This window comes from Electrona antarctica (assembly GCF_951216825.1).
Source record: "Electrona antarctica genome assembly, chromosome: 10".
Lineage (NCBI taxonomy): Eukaryota > Metazoa > Chordata > Actinopteri > Myctophiformes > Myctophidae > Electrona > Electrona antarctica.
Window position 1 is genome coordinate 31,381,138 of NC_136791.1, and position 20,590 is coordinate 31,401,727.

The window sequence follows — 20,590 nt, forward strand, 5'->3', positions numbered from 1 at the left end:
ATTTGTTTTCGAATATCCTTTCTATTAGAGTTTTAATCTGAAAGCCACTGGGCAGTATAGTGTGGAGGAAGGGCAGATTCCCTAAGTGGTTTGACCTCTTAAGAATTGTCATTGCTGAGAGCGGTACACTACTACAGAATACTAGGATTGTGATCTTATTATGTCCTGTGTTATTAAGATGTCCTTTCAATGCAACCACCATGAATAGAAAGTCAACAGTTGCACGTCCTAGTTTTGAATTTAACAAATATTGCAGTATTTTGGCTGTTATTAGATTAACCTCTGGTGTAGCAATCCATATCGTATTTTATGTACATAAACTATTAGGAGACACTTACTATGTTTTCCTGTTCTGATTCTGAACCAAACTTTCCCCAAGTGCCAAGAATTAAGATAATGCAGCCAGTTGTGAGAGTTTATGAGGTGCTAATCTGCAGTTGTTGCTTTCCAAGAAATTCATTAACTCTGAAGTCCATAGTCTTATTGTGATTAAAGTATATACCGTATATCATACTGTATATTGTTAAATTAAACATAAAAAAATTCAGGTTTAGGCTATAATTCTTCTTTACACTTTGTTAATTTTCCTTCACTAGAAAGTGACTATTAATTTAATTATCAACTATGTGTCAGCCTCAGGTCATATCTAAAATACTTGAATAACTTTCTGCTGTTTTCTCATCAGCCGAGAGCAGTGGCCACATCATGGCCGTGTTTAGGTGGTAGAGAAAAGCGCAATGCTGAGTGCTGGATTTTAGAGCAGACTCTTCCACTACATACTAATGTCAGGTGCCAAAGGATGGGGGCATGGTTATCACACAGATGTGTCAGTATGTACTACAAGGAGTCTACATGATGGTGATGTAAATGCTGATGAATGTAGTAGGACTTTGAGTCATTGACCTCATGCTACTGACTGGCTCATGATATGAAGATTCTGTCATCAGAAAAGACAGAGGGACGATTTTTTTGTGGCTTATTATTGGATGGTTTGAATGTGGCGGCAAAACAGGGTGCTCTCAATTTGAGTTCTTGTTTATATTTCCTGTGTCACTCACTCTTGCGTAGGAACCTTACCTAATACCACAGGGCTAGCTGCTGCTGCTTCAAATCTTCACATTTGATTTTGAAATCTTATAGAGTGGTTTCAACTATTGGTTTACTCATCATTACAGTCTTTGAACCAGGGCTTACAAAATAGAAGATCTATTTTTGTATATTTTGCTAGAGGAATAACTAGGGTAAACTAACATGGAGGTCAGGTGCTTTGCAACATAATGAAGGAACTTACTACTCTACTGGGTGATACTAAGTGGTATCATCCAGGCCACTGTTAAATACAAAATAAGATAAACAGACTTATGTTTTTCTTTCTTTTTGTTCCAGTGCTATAGTTGTCAAAAAAAGTCATGCGAGGTCACACTCTTGTTGGAGCCTAGAGAAGAGCAACCACACCCACTGAATGAAAAGAAATAAACATGTATGATTAATGTAAAGTTTCAGTGAAGTAAAAGCCCTAGTCGTAGCTACTCACTCATGGAATAATGTATCATCTACTGTATACCTGAGGTGATCAGTTGCAAATAATAATCTCTGACATTCTAGGATTCCCATTATAGCTTATATTAAAAAAAAAAAAAAAAAAGTTCAGTACACTCAATCCAGAATATTTAGTTTAGGATGTTCTGGGTGGTGTAGGCTAGCCCATAGATGTAATACATAGGTTATAAGCACCTGACTTCCGTGTTCACAGCCACCTACTATGCTGGGAGTGGGAGTGGGACCCGATGCCGGCACTTATTGCTATGGATACAGGAATCTGTATGGTGTGCAGAATGATTCTACATTGAACAAATGGGTCATGGAACACCCCATGGATTGATAATGACTTGTTTCAACACGTTTGACAAAGCATGGCTTTGCTATGAGTGGAAATGTCCGTACTATGCTTATATCTGTGGTGTCTATACTGTAAAGTCCTCACTTTTAATTTAGCCAGCCCACTTGTATATCGGAGTGTGTATAAATGGAACCAAATGGATGACTTGACAGGATTTGACTGTGTATGTACTGAAGACATTTCAGGCATGATGGCTCTGGTTGTGACAAAGGCCCAACGAAAACCAGGTCTTGTGAGGAATGCAGTCTATCGAGACTGCTAGGTCATATTTGGTGCCACTCCTCTCAGTTGGAGACAGAGTCACAGAGTATAGCTACCCACGGTAAAGAGTAAATGACTTGACTTGACTTGCTGCTTCTGTCCATTTCTGGTGCATACTGCATAGGTTTTTTCCATCCATGATTTAAAGTGTGTGTGTGTGTGTGTGTGTGTGTGTGTGTGTGTGTGTGTGTGTGTGTGTGTGTGTGTGTGTGTGTGTGTGTGTGTGTGTGTGTGTGTGTGTGTGTGTGTGTGTGTGTGTGTGTGTGTGTGTGTGTGTGTGTGTGTGTGTGAACAAAAAGTGCTTCTTGTTTACTGGATTAATTGCAAAAGTAATCAATAGAATAGTCACTAAGAAAATAATCAATAGTTCCAGTGCTAGTTCAGTGCTCATTGATAATCCACTGATTGACCTATTCAAGCTGTTCTGCTTCATTGTTGTTGACCATGAACGGTTGTTCTGTTACGCTGTACGTGTAAGCTTGGTGCTAAATTTGCTAATAGTATGCTGCTAATAGAGAAGCTCCGATAATCGACCACCGGTAGGCCGATATTCACTCCAATCGGTGATCGGCAATTTACCCTATCTGGAGAAACCAATCTTTTAATTACACCATTTAAGTAGTATAAATGTAAATCAGATATCATTTTGCATTTTTGTGACAGGCCTAAACATTCTCCCCTTCCTCCCCACACACAGGAACAGTTTTGACGTGGGTCTTGACATATAATAATTTTGGAAATATTAAAATTTGCAGTGTACGCACAAGATCAGTATCGGTATCGGACAATCATGAGAAAAAACAATCGGTGATCGGGATCGGTCCCAATAAACCTGATCGGAGCATCCTCCCTAGCTGCCAATGGTATGTTAATGTAGACATTTGAACAGGTAGATGAATCAGTTCAAGGAGAACACAGGCTTTAAGCCAGATAGTCGGGACTTGACTCACCAGTTAAGTGTATTTCGTTTTAATTAGTGGAGTACACTAAACATCCTGATAAAGACTTGAAAGCTTTGATTAGCACAAATCCTCTCCGTGCCTGAGTGATGAGATTGCATCCAGTTACACTTGTGTGTGTGCCAGGCAGTGATCCACTGTGCTCCATCAGCCCTCTGGTCATGGGGAAATCCCTCCTCGATGGGGGGTATCTCCTTGCCAGAAGCCTAGCTGTCAGCAATCATAATGTGACACCTGGAGAAACAAAAAGGTCATAGTGGGTGTTAGGTGGCTACTAGGCTACGGAGGGTGCAGTCGGGAAAACGTGGAACAGTTGATCTGCACCAGGTAGAAACATTTCCCCCATATTCCTAAAGCAGTGGTTTTCAACCGTTTTCGTGTCGAGGTCCATTATTTATTCAGCATTTGAGCCACGGACCACCATTTGATGACATTTCATACCCGAGACTTAAGAATATTTGATTGTTGTTGGAAGATTCTGTCCACAATTCCATGCTGTATTGATGTGGTACCATTAGGAAACTTTTGAGAGTGTAAAATGAAACCAAATGGACCCATAAGGGTCCATTGGTGTTGTAAGCATTATGTTATACTTTAGCTATTGAAAAATAGCAGATCTACAAGCTCATAGCGCGGCACCGCGCTATGAGCGAAAACTGTCAGAATTTAGAAGACATTTTTTAAATTTCGACGTCAGGCCTAAATGGGTTAAAGATCTATCATTTAGCTGGGGACCATCTGGAAACCCCTCAAGGACCACTGGTGGTCCTCGGACCACTGGTTGAAGACCACTGTCCTAAAGGAACACCTCTAACATGAATAAGAGGAAGTGACACCTTTTTTCCCAGCTGCATGTATGATGTAAGACCTAATGGAGCTAATTGTAGTCAGGATATTTAACACGGTTGAGCTATTCTAAACTCGCAAAAGGAAAAGTCTTGTCTGTACTCTGTAGTGCTGTTTAGTTTACATTCCCCCACACGATTTGCAACGGCTAATTATATAGAGCAGGTTGCTAGCCTACTTCAGCTCTGCTAGATGGCTGAGGCCAATGAGCCTCATGTTTACTTTTACCAATAGCAAAGCTAGAGGCAATATTTAGCTCAGTGTTGCAGCAAGTGAAGGGGAGGACTCCACAAGCCACACACACACATACTGTGGCATTCAGAAATCTTGAATGGGTGTCGCCATCATTCCTCAGGCTATGCTACCTCCACCCCCATGCTGTAGTTATTTTTTGCTTAACCACCCCAGTGGGTGGCTCAGAATGGACGTATATACGCAACGGAAATACCCTGAACACATGTCTGTAATAGGCTGACCGTAGAGATTCTAGAGAATGCGGGCAAACATTGTCTTGGTCATTTTCTGGGACTGCATACAAAAAAAATGCAAACGGTGCAAAACTTTGGCATGTTGGGGAAAAACATGGGTTAAATCTAAATGAAAGATGCATCAATAAAATGTATTGATCCTGTATGTAGCCTATGCTATGTAGGACTCATGGTTTCTGATGTAGTATCAGGCTATAGAAGCCTATTCCTGCAAACCTTTCGGTCATATTTACAGTACATACAACCATGTGGCATTTGTTTACCAAATTCTCCGCTTCTTGATTTTGGCTTGTGTGAAAAATCAATCTTAACTACCAGCAAAAGAACACTGTTTCAAATCAAAACTACATTGAGTCACACCACAGAAGTGGACAATCTGGTGTAAAACAAGAACTGATCAATTATCAGTTAATTACCAGTGGCTACCTTATATCTCCAGAATTGTGCTATGAAATGTAAATATTTTATAAAAAAAAAAGAATTTATCTAATTCGGTGTGCACGTGACGACGTGCACATGACGACATGCACGTGACGACATGCACATGACGTGCACAACAGATTTTAATTGTCTTTAATTTGTCACAATGGCCAAAAATGGCACAACCTCTACACTTCAACAGGATCTGTCGAGGTGACTCTGTAACTGACAGTGTAGCCTTAGCCTACTACAAATGGAACCAAAGGACCCTTTTATAACAAACTGATGGAAATGCAAATGGACTGTTTGTATTTGGTTGTATTTGTGCACTCTCAGGTAGCACATTCTCCAAGCCATTATATGTCGCACCTCACGCACAGCTTGTCGGTTCTAGTGTTGACATTGGCTTGGCAGGTACAAAGAACATCTCTCATGTGTCAAAATCGCTGGGGTACGCGGATCAACGGGTCCAACGGGGGTCCCCGCGGAGGTCGGCGCGGGGGTCGGCGGTAGGCTGTTTACTCAAACGAAAGCCTAGTGTCCTAGAAGTCCTAGTGTCCCCTTTGGAATCGCCGGACCCTTTCAACCCGACTGTGGTGCTGCCATAACCCATTCGGGACGGGAACCCATTTTGGTGTGTTAAGCGTTATACTTTAGCTGTTGAAAAATAGCAGATCTGCTATTTTTGGAAAATCGTGAAAATGTGGCACAAATCTTTGAATATATATTCTTTCAGAGTAGAGATGCTCTGATAATCGGCCAGCGATCGGTGATCGGCCATATCGACCGATATTCACTCTGATCGGTAATCGGCATTTACCCTATCTGTGATCGGCAATTTACCCTATCTGGAGAAACTGATCTTTTACACCATTTAAGTGGTATAAATGTCAGATATATAGTATAACATAATTTTGCATTTTTGTGACAGGCCTAAACATTCTCCCCTTCCTCCCCACACACAGGAACAGTTTTGACGTGGGTTTAGACATATAATCATTTTGGAAATATTGCAATTTGCAACATTTCACAAGATCAGTATCGGTATCGGACCTATCGGTATCGGCCGATCATGAGAAAAACAATCGGTGATCAGTATCGGTCCCAAAAAACCTGATCGGAGCATCCCTATTTCAGAGCGAACGTTTTCAACTCAACAACATATTTTCAGATGGGGGTCCGCGGCCAAATACAGATAATTCTGGGGGTCCTTTGACATGAAAAAAGTTGAGCACCACTGAAAACTGTCAGGATTTAGAAGACATTTGTAGAATCTGTTATCAGGTCTAAATTGGTTAAGTTGTCAGGCTTTATAGCTGATTAGGTTTTGGTTTTGGGTGTGCAGGACAGGACAGCTGCTTGGTGGTGGTGCTGCTGCAGATCTGCCCGTATAGCATGCCCCGACCTAGAGGCTGCCACTTTGTGCTCGTCACCATCTGAAAACTGTGTGGCTCTAAACTGTGTCCTTCCTACTTATTGGTATGGTAAATGTTCTTCCTTTCTCTAACAGTTGATGTCAGCCGCTAAAAGGGTGTGATGCTGATGACGTTCTGGTAATTGGTCTACTATGTGGCAATGCATTTTTCATTTTCAGTTATAATAAACATGAACCTTGACAAAGTATAGTCCAACTGGCAGGATATTGTCAATATTGTCACCAAGCTGCTACCTGCTGACACATTGTCATTGAGCTTTGCTGTCTTGTGGTACACACACACACACACACACACACACACACACACACACGTGCAAACACACGCGCAAACACACACGCAAACACACACGCAAACACACACACAGGGGCCAAAGGGTGACAGCTGCTTCCCAGCTACTCTCCTAGTTGACAGGCTTAACTACTTAAGCCCTATATACTTTATTGTACGACGTATAGCAAAAAGCATGAACGATCTACAAGCTCACAACGTGTTTCAGCTTGTGAGCTTGTAGATTGACCATTTTCACTGTTGACATGCCCTAAATAGGGACACCAGTTTAAGGGGGGGTCCCAATGTCTGTTTCTTCCCCAGCATCAGCAGGTTCCTGTTCGTACACTGCATAGTCTAGACTCTTGGCTCCTCTGAGGCGCTTTCCCAAATCACTCTAAATCCACTCTCTTTTAATGCAGTATAAGTATATAGTACATGGCATTATTGCTGATGCTCTCTGTTTAGTAGATGGCATTTTGCAGGAAATGCTTCAAATGCCAAAACAGCCAAAACAACAAGACCTAACATTTGCTTATTTTGCACCATATGGGACTCCTTGAATGGTGGCAGAGTCATCATAAGGACTCCTTGAATGGTGGCAGAGTCATCATAAGGACTCCTTGAATGGTGGCGCAGAGTCCTCATAATGGACTTGACTCCTTGAATGGTGGCGCAGAGTCCTCATAATGGACTTGACTCCTTGAATGGTGGCGCAGAGTCCTCATAATGGACTTGACTCCTTGAATGGTGGCGCAGAGTCCTCATAATGGACTTGACTCCTTGAATGGTGGAGCAGAGTCCTCATAAGGGACTTGTTCCCTTCAAGCTTCTTTGTACTACAGTATATGTTCACGCTCTACAGCGTAGAGAGCAAAGATATGCAGCACTGTAGAACAAAGAAGTAGAATCTACTCTATATACAGTAAAACCCTGAGTGATTTAACGCTGAGAGACTGCTGTGGGTCCATTGTTACTCTCTTGAAGCAGACAGAGAATCCATGGATGTTGTCCATGACTGCACCTTGCAGACTCGGTGGATCCACTCATCGGGGGGAAAAATGCTGATGATGAAAAATTCAGCTCTCTGTGTGTGTGAGTGTGTGCACAATGACTGACTGCACACACGCGCGCAAGAATGCACGCCTGCATTTTGTGTGCATGTGTGCTCTGAGTGTGCCATGTAATATTAATGCAACAATACGGCTGCAGCATTGTGCTCCTCAACGTAGGCGACACGGTGTCTTTGTTTGTGCCCTCCTGCAAGGTAACACCACCGCGTTAACCTGCTGCCAGCAGCAGAACAGCAAACTGTGAAATGGAGCTCAGTGGAAACGGGTGATTAGAGGAAAATGCAGCAAATCTGTGGCACCGAGGATTAGAGAAGGAGGGGAGGGTGCATTAGTCTGCAAAGTGTAAATGTTAAGAGGGTTTCCATTCCAGACAAGTCTTCTCTGTGGATATTTGGAACTCTTTTTTTTGTTTGTTGTTGTTGCCTGAAATCCTTCTGTCAACGAAAAAAATAAATATAATATAGACAATTCTATTCTCATGAACAGAAGTATGAAGCAAGAGAGTCTTATTATGACTTTTAATCATAGTTCACAATAGACATTTCATTTTGCAGACGAGACATCCTTATCCAGAGCGATTTGCAAAGTGCAAGGTCGGCGGTCCCATGAACATTTGTCAAACAATAACGGTTATATGGTAAGGAATGTGCTACAAAGACGATATAACTGAAATCTTTATATTTTTTTAAAATCACTATTTAATTTGCTCACCATCAGACAGCCTGACTAGAATAATGCATAAGCCTGTGTGTGTATGGGCTGCTTGGATCCATGTGATGTCTCCATCATGTAAGGAAGTTCCAAGGCACACAGGGTCTAGTTCCACTCAGTTAGCCTAAACACAGCAGGTGGGGAACTACTTGTACCTTGGTCACGATCAGATTTGGGAATTGTACGGAAAGGCTGCCCTGAACACTACAAGGTGTTTTGTCGAGTCGTGTCTGTGCTTGATAATCGGTTGCATTTTGTGCGGGTTTGTTCCATGCTGTGTGTGTGTGTGTGTGTGTGTGTGTGTGTGTGTGTGTGTGTGTGTGTGTGTGTGTGTGTGTGTGTGTGTGACTGTGTGTGACTGTGTGTGACTGTGTGTGACTGTGTGTGTGTGTGTGTGTGACTTAAGGGCACTTCACGAACATAATTATTTTATGGAACACCCTCATTTCTGGCAAGAGAACGTCACGATTGATGAACAAACTTAACTTGTAAAACCCAGCCTTCTTCAGGCTCAAAGAGTTCCGTTTGTTCGTTGGAGTCGATCACTTTTTCCAAGGGCTATAATTATAACATTATTCATTCATAAGGTAAAGAGGAGGTTTTCTCACGCAGGCACAGAACAGTGTCATCAACTGGGTGTCCGTGCTATGTATTTTCGACTAAATCAACTGTAGATTTAGTCGATTAAAATCTTATGATATTTAGTCGACTAAAGCTAGTAGTATGGAGTTGAAGTTAATTCTTCCCTGACCAATATTTGAGCTGTTTTTAATAGAAGGCTAAGAAAAAATTATAATAATTTGGGGACCCTCCTGGGGGTCCTGACCCACAGGTTGAGAACCACTGCTTTAGACCACAAATGGAATCTGTGCCCTCTTCAGCCTCCTAAAAAGCCCCTGCTCAGGTGTTTTGTTGGGACGACGGGGGTCGTGGGAAGAGCTTGCGTTCTTCTAACAACACAAGCGGTGAAATGATCCCAGCTCTGCCCTCTTTGAGGTGAGGTCGAGTTAAAGGGACAGCTGGTTGTAGAAGTGTCCCCGGTTCACTTCCACCGGCGGGGCGGGAGGATAAAGGACTTTGCCCCCTGCAGAGACACACAACATGGCATTCCTGTAAGAATCAATCAGTGCTTCAGTCGGTGCAAACGGGAACAAAGCTAGAACCCAGAAAACATGGGACATTATTTTAACCCAAATTTAGGCCTGATGTCTTTTAAATCCTGACAGTTTCATGTCAAGGACCCCCAGAATTATCTGTATTTGGCCGCCGACCCCCATCTGAAAATATGTTATTCCAGGGACTCCCAGAAGCAAAGATTTGAGTTAAAAACATTCGCTGTGAAAGAATATCAAAGATTTGCGCCACATTTTCACGATTTTTCAAAAAAATAGCAGATCTACAAGCTCGTGGTGCGGCACTCGGTGCCGCGCTATGAGCTTGTAGATCTGCTATTTTTCAACAGCTAAAGGATAACCTAATGCTTAAAGCACCAAAAGGGGTTCCCGCCTGGAATGGATTAAGCACCCGTTAAAAGATACTGTACATACAGTAGGTGACCCAAAACTAAAGTTATTCAAACTACTTTCTTAGAGCGCATTTCTGCTTCTGAAGTGAAGAGGAAGATTTGGTCTGTTTCTGGCCTACTGTATTTATGGATTGGAATGCACAAATGCCATGATGATAATTAGAGGGAAACTTTACCCTTTTTGCAAAAACAATATATGTTAATGATGTTTAGAAGATTTTGAACACTTTCCTGGGGGTCTTTGTGTGTGTGTGTGTGTAATATGTGGTTTTAGATATTTTAGATTTAGCATTGAGCCCAGTGTCTCTGATGTCATGATGGACACTGGGCTCACTTACTTCCTGGACTACATCTAGGACAAATAAAGAGGATAAGGCACGGAGGTGTGGCCCGGTCTCCTGCGGGAGGTTTGCACATGCTCAGTGTAAACAGGAACTGTGATGATGGAGTGTTCCAGCAGAGGTACTCATAGACATATATACATAGACGCCCCTTCCGGCTCTGAGGCGTGTGTCAAAATTGAAGGCACTATTTTCCCGACATTCCTTGCGAAGAATAGCGGAAGCAAAGCGGAAGCTTGTCAAGCTTCCGCGTGCGTAACATAAGTCCCGGAAAAGACGCGCTGTGATTGGCCAGTAGTCACTTGAGTGACAGCGAGAGACATGGAGGATTCATGAGTGACGTCACTCGGGCAGCGACGCAGTCGCCTTCAGCAAATGCCTTCAGCACTTCTAAATAAGAAAGCTGCGGAGAACTGTTGCTTTGTGTTCACTCTTTTAATGTTTTCTGTTAGTAATCTAATCCCCCCTGGCTCTGATGTTGTATTGTTAATAACTTTGTTGTTTGTGTTTGTTTGTTTGTCTTGTTTTGTAATGTATATTGTCATGACTGTTATAAAGATTTGTTAAAAAAAAAAGAAGCCTTCAGCACTGCACTTCCGCCTTCATTGGGATACACGTCGCTCCAATGAACTGCAGCGGCAAATGAGGCGTCTATGTATATATGTCTATGGAGGTACTAGATAGAAAGCTCATAACTTGTGATGTAAATAATGAGATCCAGAACAGTTGAGAATTAAACAGCAGCCACCCTTCCCTTTTCAAATGTTTTATATCATCCACAGCACTTGAATGAACAGTATCCATGTTTGACACATGTACTAAAGAACATGGAAAATCCACAAAAGAAAATATACAAAAACATTAACATTTAGTGAATGTACATTTGTCCTTTATCTTTCAGTCTGTTATACACAACATTTTTTCCACATTTATGAAATTGATATACTTTTTAAAAACAAAATCAACTTTGTACTATTCTCTTTTTGTGATATCCTTTTCATTATTTCAGTTCAGGGTCAGCAACTGCTGGAACACTCCATCATCGCAGTTCCTGTTTACACTGCACATGTGCAAACCTCCCGCAGGAGCCCTGGCCGCACCTCCGTGCACATTCCTCTTTAATGTTTCTAGGACTACATGTTGTCTCAGTAAGACAGCCCTCCCCCTATCCACAAGGAGGAGCAGTGCACCAAAGCATATTGGGAATTGTAGTCCAGTAAGGAAGTGAGCCCAGTGTTGATGACATCAGAGACACTGGGCTTACTGCTAAAATCTAAAATATCTAAAACCACATATTACACACACAAAGACCCCCAGGAAAGTGTTCTAAATCTTCTAAACATCATTAACATATATATTTTTTGCAAAAAGGGTGAAGTGTCCCTTTAAGGCTTTTTTGCAAGATACTTTGTGTGTTATCTAACAAATTAGCCCACTAGCTACATCCAATGTTTTGTTGAACTTGGGTGTTTTTTTATTTGTGCTGCTTTGCTTGTATGTATTATTTAAAAGTTTCTAAGTCCCAAAACCCAAATGAATGGAAATGTACAGTAGTTCCTGTAGCACAGCACCCGTGCCTTTCCTCTGTTGTTCTGCTGCTTTTGTCTGTTGGTACTAGTGTAATGGAATGTGTGGAATGTACTTGGCTAGTTATCAGGTCAGCCATCTTGGAGTTCACTGGTTCTGCGGTAGCAGTCAGAGAGTAAACCATGTGTGTGTGCATTGGAAAAGTATGGTTGTTTACATTGTAAGTGTGAGGGGGGGGGGGGGGGGGGGAGGTAGCCCTTGTCCTTGCTTCACTTGCTTCACTCCTGACCACATTGACAACAAACGCAGCATAGGGAGCAGCATATCTGACCCTTTTGTTTTGTGTGTAGGCTCTGAGGATGTTTAAATAATATATATATATTATATATATAGATCTTTTCTTTTTGCTATCGCTCCTCTTTTTCCAGATGCAGTGAGCTCAGTGTGACTGTTGAGATGTGCGGGTGGTTTCACAGGGTTCGCTCGCTGTGTCCGCACTAAATGGTCTCATTGTGTTTTCTAAACGTCTTGGGCGATGACACAAAAACTAGTCTAGGAAGAAAACACGTCTGGAATGCTCAACGCTCTGGAAAACTCGACCTTTTTAGGATCCTGCAGATAGGGGGGGAGTGTGGTCTGTCCTTCAATTGCTGAGGCAATTTTACTGTAAGAGTCAGAGCAGACATTGTCCCTAACAACTTGAATGTAACCTTTTGGGCACTATTTTCTCTCTCTCTCTTTCTCTCTCTCTCTCTCTCTTGCTTTCTCTTGTGCTCTCTCCGTCTCTCTCTCTGTCAAAACTAGTTGTTTTTTTGTGGGGTTTTTTTGTTCACTGTTGAAATATTTTACTTTAAATAGTTTAATTACTTTGAGAATATGAACTAAATGTTGACAGGTTCATGTCAGAGTGCCTGTCTGGTGTTAATGTCCCTCCCCTGGCCAAAAGGTTATCCGTTCTCTCTCCCTTTTCCTGTCTCTGAAAAGGCCCAAGCTCAGGATGGACGCCCCGTTCTACGTGTCTCCTACTGGCACGGACTGAGAAGCCCTTATCCACTGGCCCTATAATGCAGTCAGTGTGGTGCCTAGAATCAAATGCTTCCTGTGTCTTTTTATGGCCCGAGTTGACTCACGGCGCTACTCCCAAGGTTAATGTTTGATGGAGACGAGATCAGGAGCCAGAGAATTCACAGAGCTGCTCTCTTCTCCATCTCTGGCACTGTGGGCTGCTGAGCCACTACTTTATCTGAATTAGCAAGTGAGTGGAAGTTGTCTCCATTAGCTAGGCCATACATGGGCAACTGGAGGCCCGCGGGCCACATGCGGCCCCCACCTTCACTTAATGTGCCCCACAGTTTAATATCACAATACTATATACTATATATTATTGATTTCAGCTGTTACAATTCCAAACATGACCCAGTTCAATTACTTGTACTAGTATTAGAAATGCTATAGTCATATTTTTATTTTTTGTAATTATGTATGCATGTATTTTGTGTATGTGTGTATATATATATTTATTTTATTTCCTCCAGACTGTTCCGACTATCCTTGGGATTGTGGGTGGGGGGAGGGTGGGATAGGGGATTGAGTTTTATTTTTATATTTTATATGTCTGTCTAATACTTGCCCCTGGGCTACTGTCGAAAAACCTGAATAAAAAGATTTTGAAAAGAAAGAAATGCTATAGTCTTTTTTTTATGTCCAACGTATTTGCATTTAAGTTCATAAGTTAAGAGGTAAATAACCTAACTAAATGCATTTTAAATTAAATAAACATACTTTTCAGGATTTCAATTCAAATATAGCAAAATTAGCAGATCTACAAGCTCAAAGCGTGCCGCAGCGCGATACATTTTGAGCTTGTAGATCTGCTATTTTTGAAGAATAAAGACATTATATATGCAATGTGGCGTTGTGGCCCTCTGGAGTGAGTTTGGAAGTATAGTGGCCCTCTCCATTGTCAAAGTTGCTCACCCCTGAGCTAGGCTATGTCAATTTATGTCCAGCGAAAGACTGGCCTTTTTCCATTGCACATTCATTGATGATGTAACTCTTTCAATGCATGGACGCAATCCTGAATTCTAGGCAAGGATGTCTTAGTCAGTACCTTATCAGGTATTGTGTTAGACATGAACGTACTTGCAACCAGGCTTTTGTGCAATTGAGCTTAAGCCATGATAGTAATCTACCTGGATAATCAGGTCATAATAATGTATTGCCTTTCGCAATTCTGCTCAGTTCTGTGTGAAAAAGTTTAGCCATTAAGATTGAGTGCATTGGGTTGGATGCCATCATACGTTCACTGAAAAAGGTGTGTAATGTCATGTGTAACAATGACTGGTATTGCTACATTGGGTTGCCCTATAACAGATACAATGACTCTGGTATTGCTACATTGTGTTGCCCTATAACAGATACAAGACAGCCTCACATTGGCAAGAGTCAAATGTTTTTACAAGCATATATGTCTGAGGGGTAGAATGTCTTCGTATGGATCCAGCCCGCGGAGCAGATGATGCACATCAATGGGACAAATGGGTTTTATATTGACTCTGTAAACGTATTAGAGAGACGAATGTCTGCACTGGGGTAGATTACATTTTAATCTAAGCAAGCGAGGATGTGCGCACCCTGACTACATCTGCACATTAGACCTTTTCCAGTTAACATCATCATCAATGTTCCTTGTCATCTTAAGCTCACTTGAAGGCTTGAGTTGCTCCATGTTACCACAGCTTGTAAATTTGAATTGATCTCTTTCCTATATCAACGTGACGCTATAGCTGTTATAGTGGCTAAAACACGTATGCAACTTGAAATTTGTAGATCTGCTATTATTATTTGAAACATTTTTACATATCAATATTATCGTCACAATATTGATATCAAGGTGTTTTGTCAACTATTTATATTTGATGTGGTCCATATTGCCTAGCCCTACAACCTGAGTTTTAAATAGTATAACACATGGACACTAGCACATCATGGGATCCAGCAGCAGCCCTTGTTTAGTCTGTTACACTCACTCTTTTGCTCTCTAGTCGCTCTGTCCAAGTGTCCATGGCCCTGTGCGAGTCCTGCTTCCCATGTCTGTTCTTGCGATAGGCCAAGTTCAGATCCCATCAGACCTGTGAAAAATGCAAATAAACTGCTTAAATGTGGGGAAAACTGAAAAATCTGCGTTTGTCAGTCCTGCCTATGCACAATGCTCAATTCCAGATCCATTGGCCAATCCACTGAGGAGAGAAGAGGATGCTCGCTGAGACAATGTTTACTCAATTTTATAGTAGCATTGGCATAAATACTACCAATCTATTAAATTGCTGCCAACAGCACTTAGTGTTTTTTTTGTTGTATATGTTCCGGGAATCCTATCCCAGACTCGGGGACAGTGTTGGTAAGCATGAGCGGCACTCTAGAGAGAAGCATTGGATGCAGGGTTTCGATGTAGTAGAACACTAGAACTTGCTCTGCAGAGAAACATAGATGGTGTGAAATCATGTTATTAATACCAGGCAGATTGAAGCCTCGTCACCATGACTCCTTAGAAGTGTTTGCTGAATTTGCTCCTCGTGAAAAAAAACTGTATTCCAGCCTCGGTCTGCTGAAAAGCATTGGGCTTTCGGTGAGGTTTCTCTCCCTTTTAAGCTGATGCGGGTTGGCTCTTCTTTTTTTCTGAACCCCTTAAAACGTGTTTATAAATGTAGTGTTAAATATAGGCTTCCCAAGAGGAAAGTTGGATCCCACGACACGAACCATGTTTGAAACTAGAAAGCAGCTGCTGTTTTGGCCGTACTGTGCAGTCATGCTTGTAATACAAAAACACTGCAACTTTCTGTTGCTTCCAAGTTTGTTCATTCTGCTTCAGATTGTTATATTTGCTAGTCATTTGTGATTAGATTAGAAAGAAACAGTTGCCATGTTTCTTTCCTGTTCTGTCTTGGTTGTGTCACTTTCAGTGGTGATTTAGAACAACAGAGAGTGATTCTGACTTGGAAACGGTGAACATGACGATGTATTGAAAATAAAGCAACTGAAAGATTCTTCTTCCTCTTCATAACAATCCCACTGAAGCTCCAGGACGAAGGCTCACTTACTCATTGCCTTATACTGCTGTAGACAATGACTTAATACAGGCCATGAAAGGAACTAGACTTTGTTTTGTTCTATTTAGTTTTGGCCCATCTTTGTTCACTGGGCTGTGAATAGAGAGGGCCAGTGTGTTGGTTACACAGTAGAACAACAGTGGAAAAAATTCGAAGGGTGTCTATGATTCTGCCGATATCTGTTTCCCAACCTGATGAGCATGCATTGTTAATGTACACACAAGTTTAAATTGTCGTGTGTGTGTGTGTGTGTGTGTGTGTGTGTGTGTGTGTGTGTGTGTGTGTGTGTGTGTGTGTGTGTGTGTGTGTGTGTGTGTGTGTGTGTGTGTGTGTGTGTGTGTGTGTGTGTGTGTGTGTGTGTGTGTGTGTGTGTGTGTGTGTGTTATATATGACGTAATGCTGACTCAGACTCAGTGCGACAACAGCTGCCTGTCTGCTGCTGGAGTGGAGGAAGGCTTGATTGATTTATACTCTGTTGCGTGCCGGTGTCGCGCCACTCGTGTGCTATAAATAGCAGATCTACAAGCTCACTGACTGTATAGATCGGGGTAAAGATCGGCCATTTCCGAAGCGCCACACCAGCGTGCGATGACTTATTATATCAGGCTGAACACTGGTGTGTGCACAGGATGGTGGCGAGGAGAGAAGGAAGGAAAGAGGGAGAGGGAGGGAGGGACGGTGTGTGTGTGGGAAATGATGTAGGTTATATTAAAATAGAACAGAGCAGAACAGATTGTCTCTTTTATTTACCATCATACCACACACATTGATTTGACAGCATCCTATTTATGGCTGCTCTAGTGTCTTCAGATGTTTGCACCACCTGGACTCTGCCTTGTTATGTAGCCTGGTAGCGGAGGATGTCAAAACCACTGAAGACATTGATTTATATATATGCTGTATATACACACACACACACTGCTTGAGGTCATGCCCTGACAGTACTCTTTTTGCGTTTGCAGGCCCAAATCGCATTCCTGCAGGGGGAGAGGAAAGGCCAGGAAAATTTGAAGAAGGACCTTGTCAGGAGGATCAAAATGCTGGAATATGCCTTGAAGCAGGAGAGGTGGGTGCCTTACTTACTTACCATCTGCTACCACTTCAGCTGAGCTACATCACGTAAAGGACCACTTCACCCATTTTCAACCTATCTTCGTATAATTGGTCCTCACTAAGGCTCATGATAAAATGGTACAATTATTATTATTTTTTTTTCCTGCTCGGCCTGTGTCTCACGTGAGGGCTGTGTAGTGTGGGCATTAAATGCCCAGGCCACACTACACAGCCCTCACGTGAGGACGCGTTTCGGCTATGCAGCCTTCATCAGAACATTCTCTGATGAAGGCTGCATAGCCGAAACACGTAAGCGTTCCTTTTTGGTGTGTGCCAGTAAATAAATGGAAATGTGAGTACTTTGTCCGCCATGTTTTTAATTTTTGGATGTGCTACCTTTTTGGAATTTTTAAATTCCTATGTTTTTATGTATACTGGACCAAATCCAGTATACATCAAAAATAGGAATTTAAAAGTTTAGCACTCCACTGAAAACCTGATGCACAACCTCTTTTTTTTTCTTCTCATTTAGTTATCTAAATAACATACCCAGCATGTCTGGACATAGCAAACAGCATACTGTAGTGTACATCTATCTAAAATAACATATATATATATATATATATATAGCGTCTGAACAAGTAAATGACATGCATCTGAATATGTGCCTACTGCCTATAACTAAACGGGCAAACCAGTATAGCAATAAGGAGTGCTAGTGGATAAAATGGAGCCCCACACAAGGGGAGTTTTCAGACTGCAGTGGAAGATGGGGAAGCAGCGTGTCTGCAGTCCTCATGAGAGTCATGACCACGGGGTGGTCATGCAGAGTTCATTCCGCAGCTTGGGAGAAACGGGAGGGAGAAGAGACTAGGTCGCTTGGAGCTTTGGCCAGGGTGTGTTCGGGGTGAGAGCGGGCCAGTCGTTCTGTATCTGCTCCATGAGGTGTCCAGGGTGTGTATAGGGAGGGGTGGATTATATCCTTGCACGTACAGTTGGCCATCGATATTGTCCTTTTCTTTTTGCTGAGGTTTGCGTGATCTGCGCAAAAGGACAGTTAACCCATTTTGGGCGGGAACCCCTTTTGGTGTTTTAAACATTATGTTATAATTTAGCTATTGAAAAATAGCAGATCTACAAGCTCATAGCTTGTAGGTCTGCTATTTTTGAAAAATCGTGAAAATATTTATTTCAGAAAACTGGAGGATTTAGAAGGATTTTTTAAAATGTTGAGGTCAGGCCTAAATGGGTCAAATGATAAGGGACAATATCGGTGGCACCCAACTGTGGGGGGGGGGGGGGGGGGGGGGGGGCTGCCCTTGACTGCCTTGTAGGTCATCACCAGATCCTCCCAGAGAACACACTTGTTTTTGATGTCTGTCTGTGGGAGTTATGTGAGCTCAGCATCATGTATTGGAAGGACAGGACTGTCAGGGACAAAGAAGGGAGTGGAGAGAACCCTCCCCGGTCGTACGGTGACCATGTCACCTTCGCAGTTCTGCTGTTCTCCTCAAAAAAAATTCTGGAATAAATAGTCTGTGCCGCCAGCCTGTCAATCGGCCACACACGATACGGTCCCCGTCGCATTAGAAAGGACCCAGCGCAGCGTTTTCTTCCTCTTGACTCACCACGTGGATGCACATTGGGGTTCTTTTCTTTTTCTCCCAACACATTGTAATATAACTTCAGCATGCAGCATTTGCTGCAGCATCAAGGTCATTTAAGCCAATCCCATGTGTAGGAGCCACAAACGGCTCAATATAGGGTAGGCTACTGTATATAGCCGAGAATTTAAATAAAGGTTGAATGAATGAATGAATGAATATAGACTAAAGCAGTGGTTTTCAACCCTTTTCATATCAAGGTCCATTATTTATTCGGCATTTGATGAGATTTAGCCTCTTAGACCCAAAAGTATTTTTTTTGTTGTCGTTGGATACGATTTTGTCCACAATTCCATGCTGTATTGATGCGGTAACATCCATAGGAGAGATAACAATTATTATAAAATAATTGTTATAAAAATAACAATTCTTCTACGTTCTCTAATAAGTAATGCAGATGTTTAACAAAAAAAAATACTCTAGAGAGCATAAAATGAAACCAAATGGGTCCATTTGGTTTCATTTTACACTCTCAAGAGTTAAAGATATAATAAGGGTCCATTTGGTTACTAACTTTCCATCATTTAGCTGGGAGCCATCTTAAACCCCCTCAATGACCACTGGTTGAGAATCATTGGTATATAGACTATAGCCTAAAGCCTGAGTTAGACCTGCTTGTACACCATGTCGTGCACCGGACAATAGCAGATCTGTAAGCTCCGAGCACACTGTCTTGTGAGCTTGTAGTTGGGCTATATTCACCGACCTGTAACTATATACTGTAATCGCCCTTAAACGTGAGAGGAGTGAGACTTGTGGCAGGACGGTTGCCAATACCAAAACTTCTAGTCTGGTCAGTAGCACATGCCCTCTGTTTACATTTACTGCTGAAGGTGACTTATAGCAGTGGTTCCCAAACCTTTTAGCCTGTGACTCAAAAGAGAACTAGTGAAAATAGCAGATCTATTTTCACTTGCTATAAGCAATAATATGTCAAACTTTTAATACTTTTACTTTATTTGTTTATTTGGACAGGACAATGCATATTAATGGACGTCACATGGACATAACACTCCCAAAATAATGTAGTCTCTGTGACACATCTAGGGGCCACAATCTGCATTCAAAGATGTTCTTAGAAGCTTTGTCATTGGCCGAAAAAAACCCCGGTCGAAATGACTAACCAATCAGGAAGTAGCCAGGCAAATCAACCAAGCTTCTAGGAAAATCTTTGAGTGCAGATTGTGGCCCCTAGATATGTCACACAGACTGTCGTATAATTGGTCCTCACTAAGGCTCATGATAAAATGGTACTATTATTATTATTTTTTTCTGTCTCACGTGAGGGCTGTGTAGTGTGGGCATTAAATGCCCAGGCCACACTACACAGCCCTCACGTGAGGACGCCTTTTTGGCTATGCAGCCTTCATCAGAACATGCTCTGATGAAGGCTGCATAGCATAAAAAGGTAATTGAAATTTTGACATATTATTGCTTCTAGCAGCTTTAAACATTTGTTTTCTAATGTATGGAATATCTTAGATTTTTCCTTCATGAAATTACTGAAAATAAATAATTTAGTTTTGTTTTTAATTCATACAAAAAAAGCTAAAAAAAGAAAAGGTTTGAAATAGTAATCCCAATTAATATTGGTCTGTGACCCAATCTTGGGCCCTGACCCACTGTTTGCGAAGCAGTGCCCTTAAGCAAGGCAGCGAACCCCCAGCTTCTCCTGTAGTGTGTGTGTGTGTGTGTGTGTGTGTGTGTGTGTGTGTGTGTGTGTGTGTGTGTGTGTGTGTGTGTGTGTGTGTGTGTGTGTGTGTGTGTGTGTGTGTGTGTGTGTGTGTGTGTGTGTGTGTGTGTGTGTGTGTGTGTGTGTGTGTGTGTGTGTGTGTGTGTGACAGACAGACACATCATTAGCCTATAACACAGTGATAATTATTAGCTAATACACCCTGGATAAATAAATCCACCCTGCCTGGATAAATAAATAAAGGTAGGGGAACATAAAGCAGAGAGTGTATGGCCAATGAGGGCCATGTTAGTACAACAGGATCAGATAAGGGTACA

General features: G+C 42.0%; 1 protein-coding gene across 2 annotated transcripts in view; it reads left to right on the forward strand.

Moving 5' to 3' along the window:
* The window catches only part of LOC306930573 (striatin-like), a 57,490-nt gene that overhangs the window by 836 nt on the left and 36,064 nt on the right, over positions 1-20,590 (forward strand). For both annotated transcript variants that reach the window (XM_079511605.1, XM_079511606.1), the window contains exon 2: positions 16,826-16,929. In XM_079511605.1, coding sequence (XP_079367731.1) covers positions 16,826-16,929 — 104 coding nt within the window. The remainder of the gene's footprint in view (positions 1-16,825; positions 16,930-20,590) is intronic.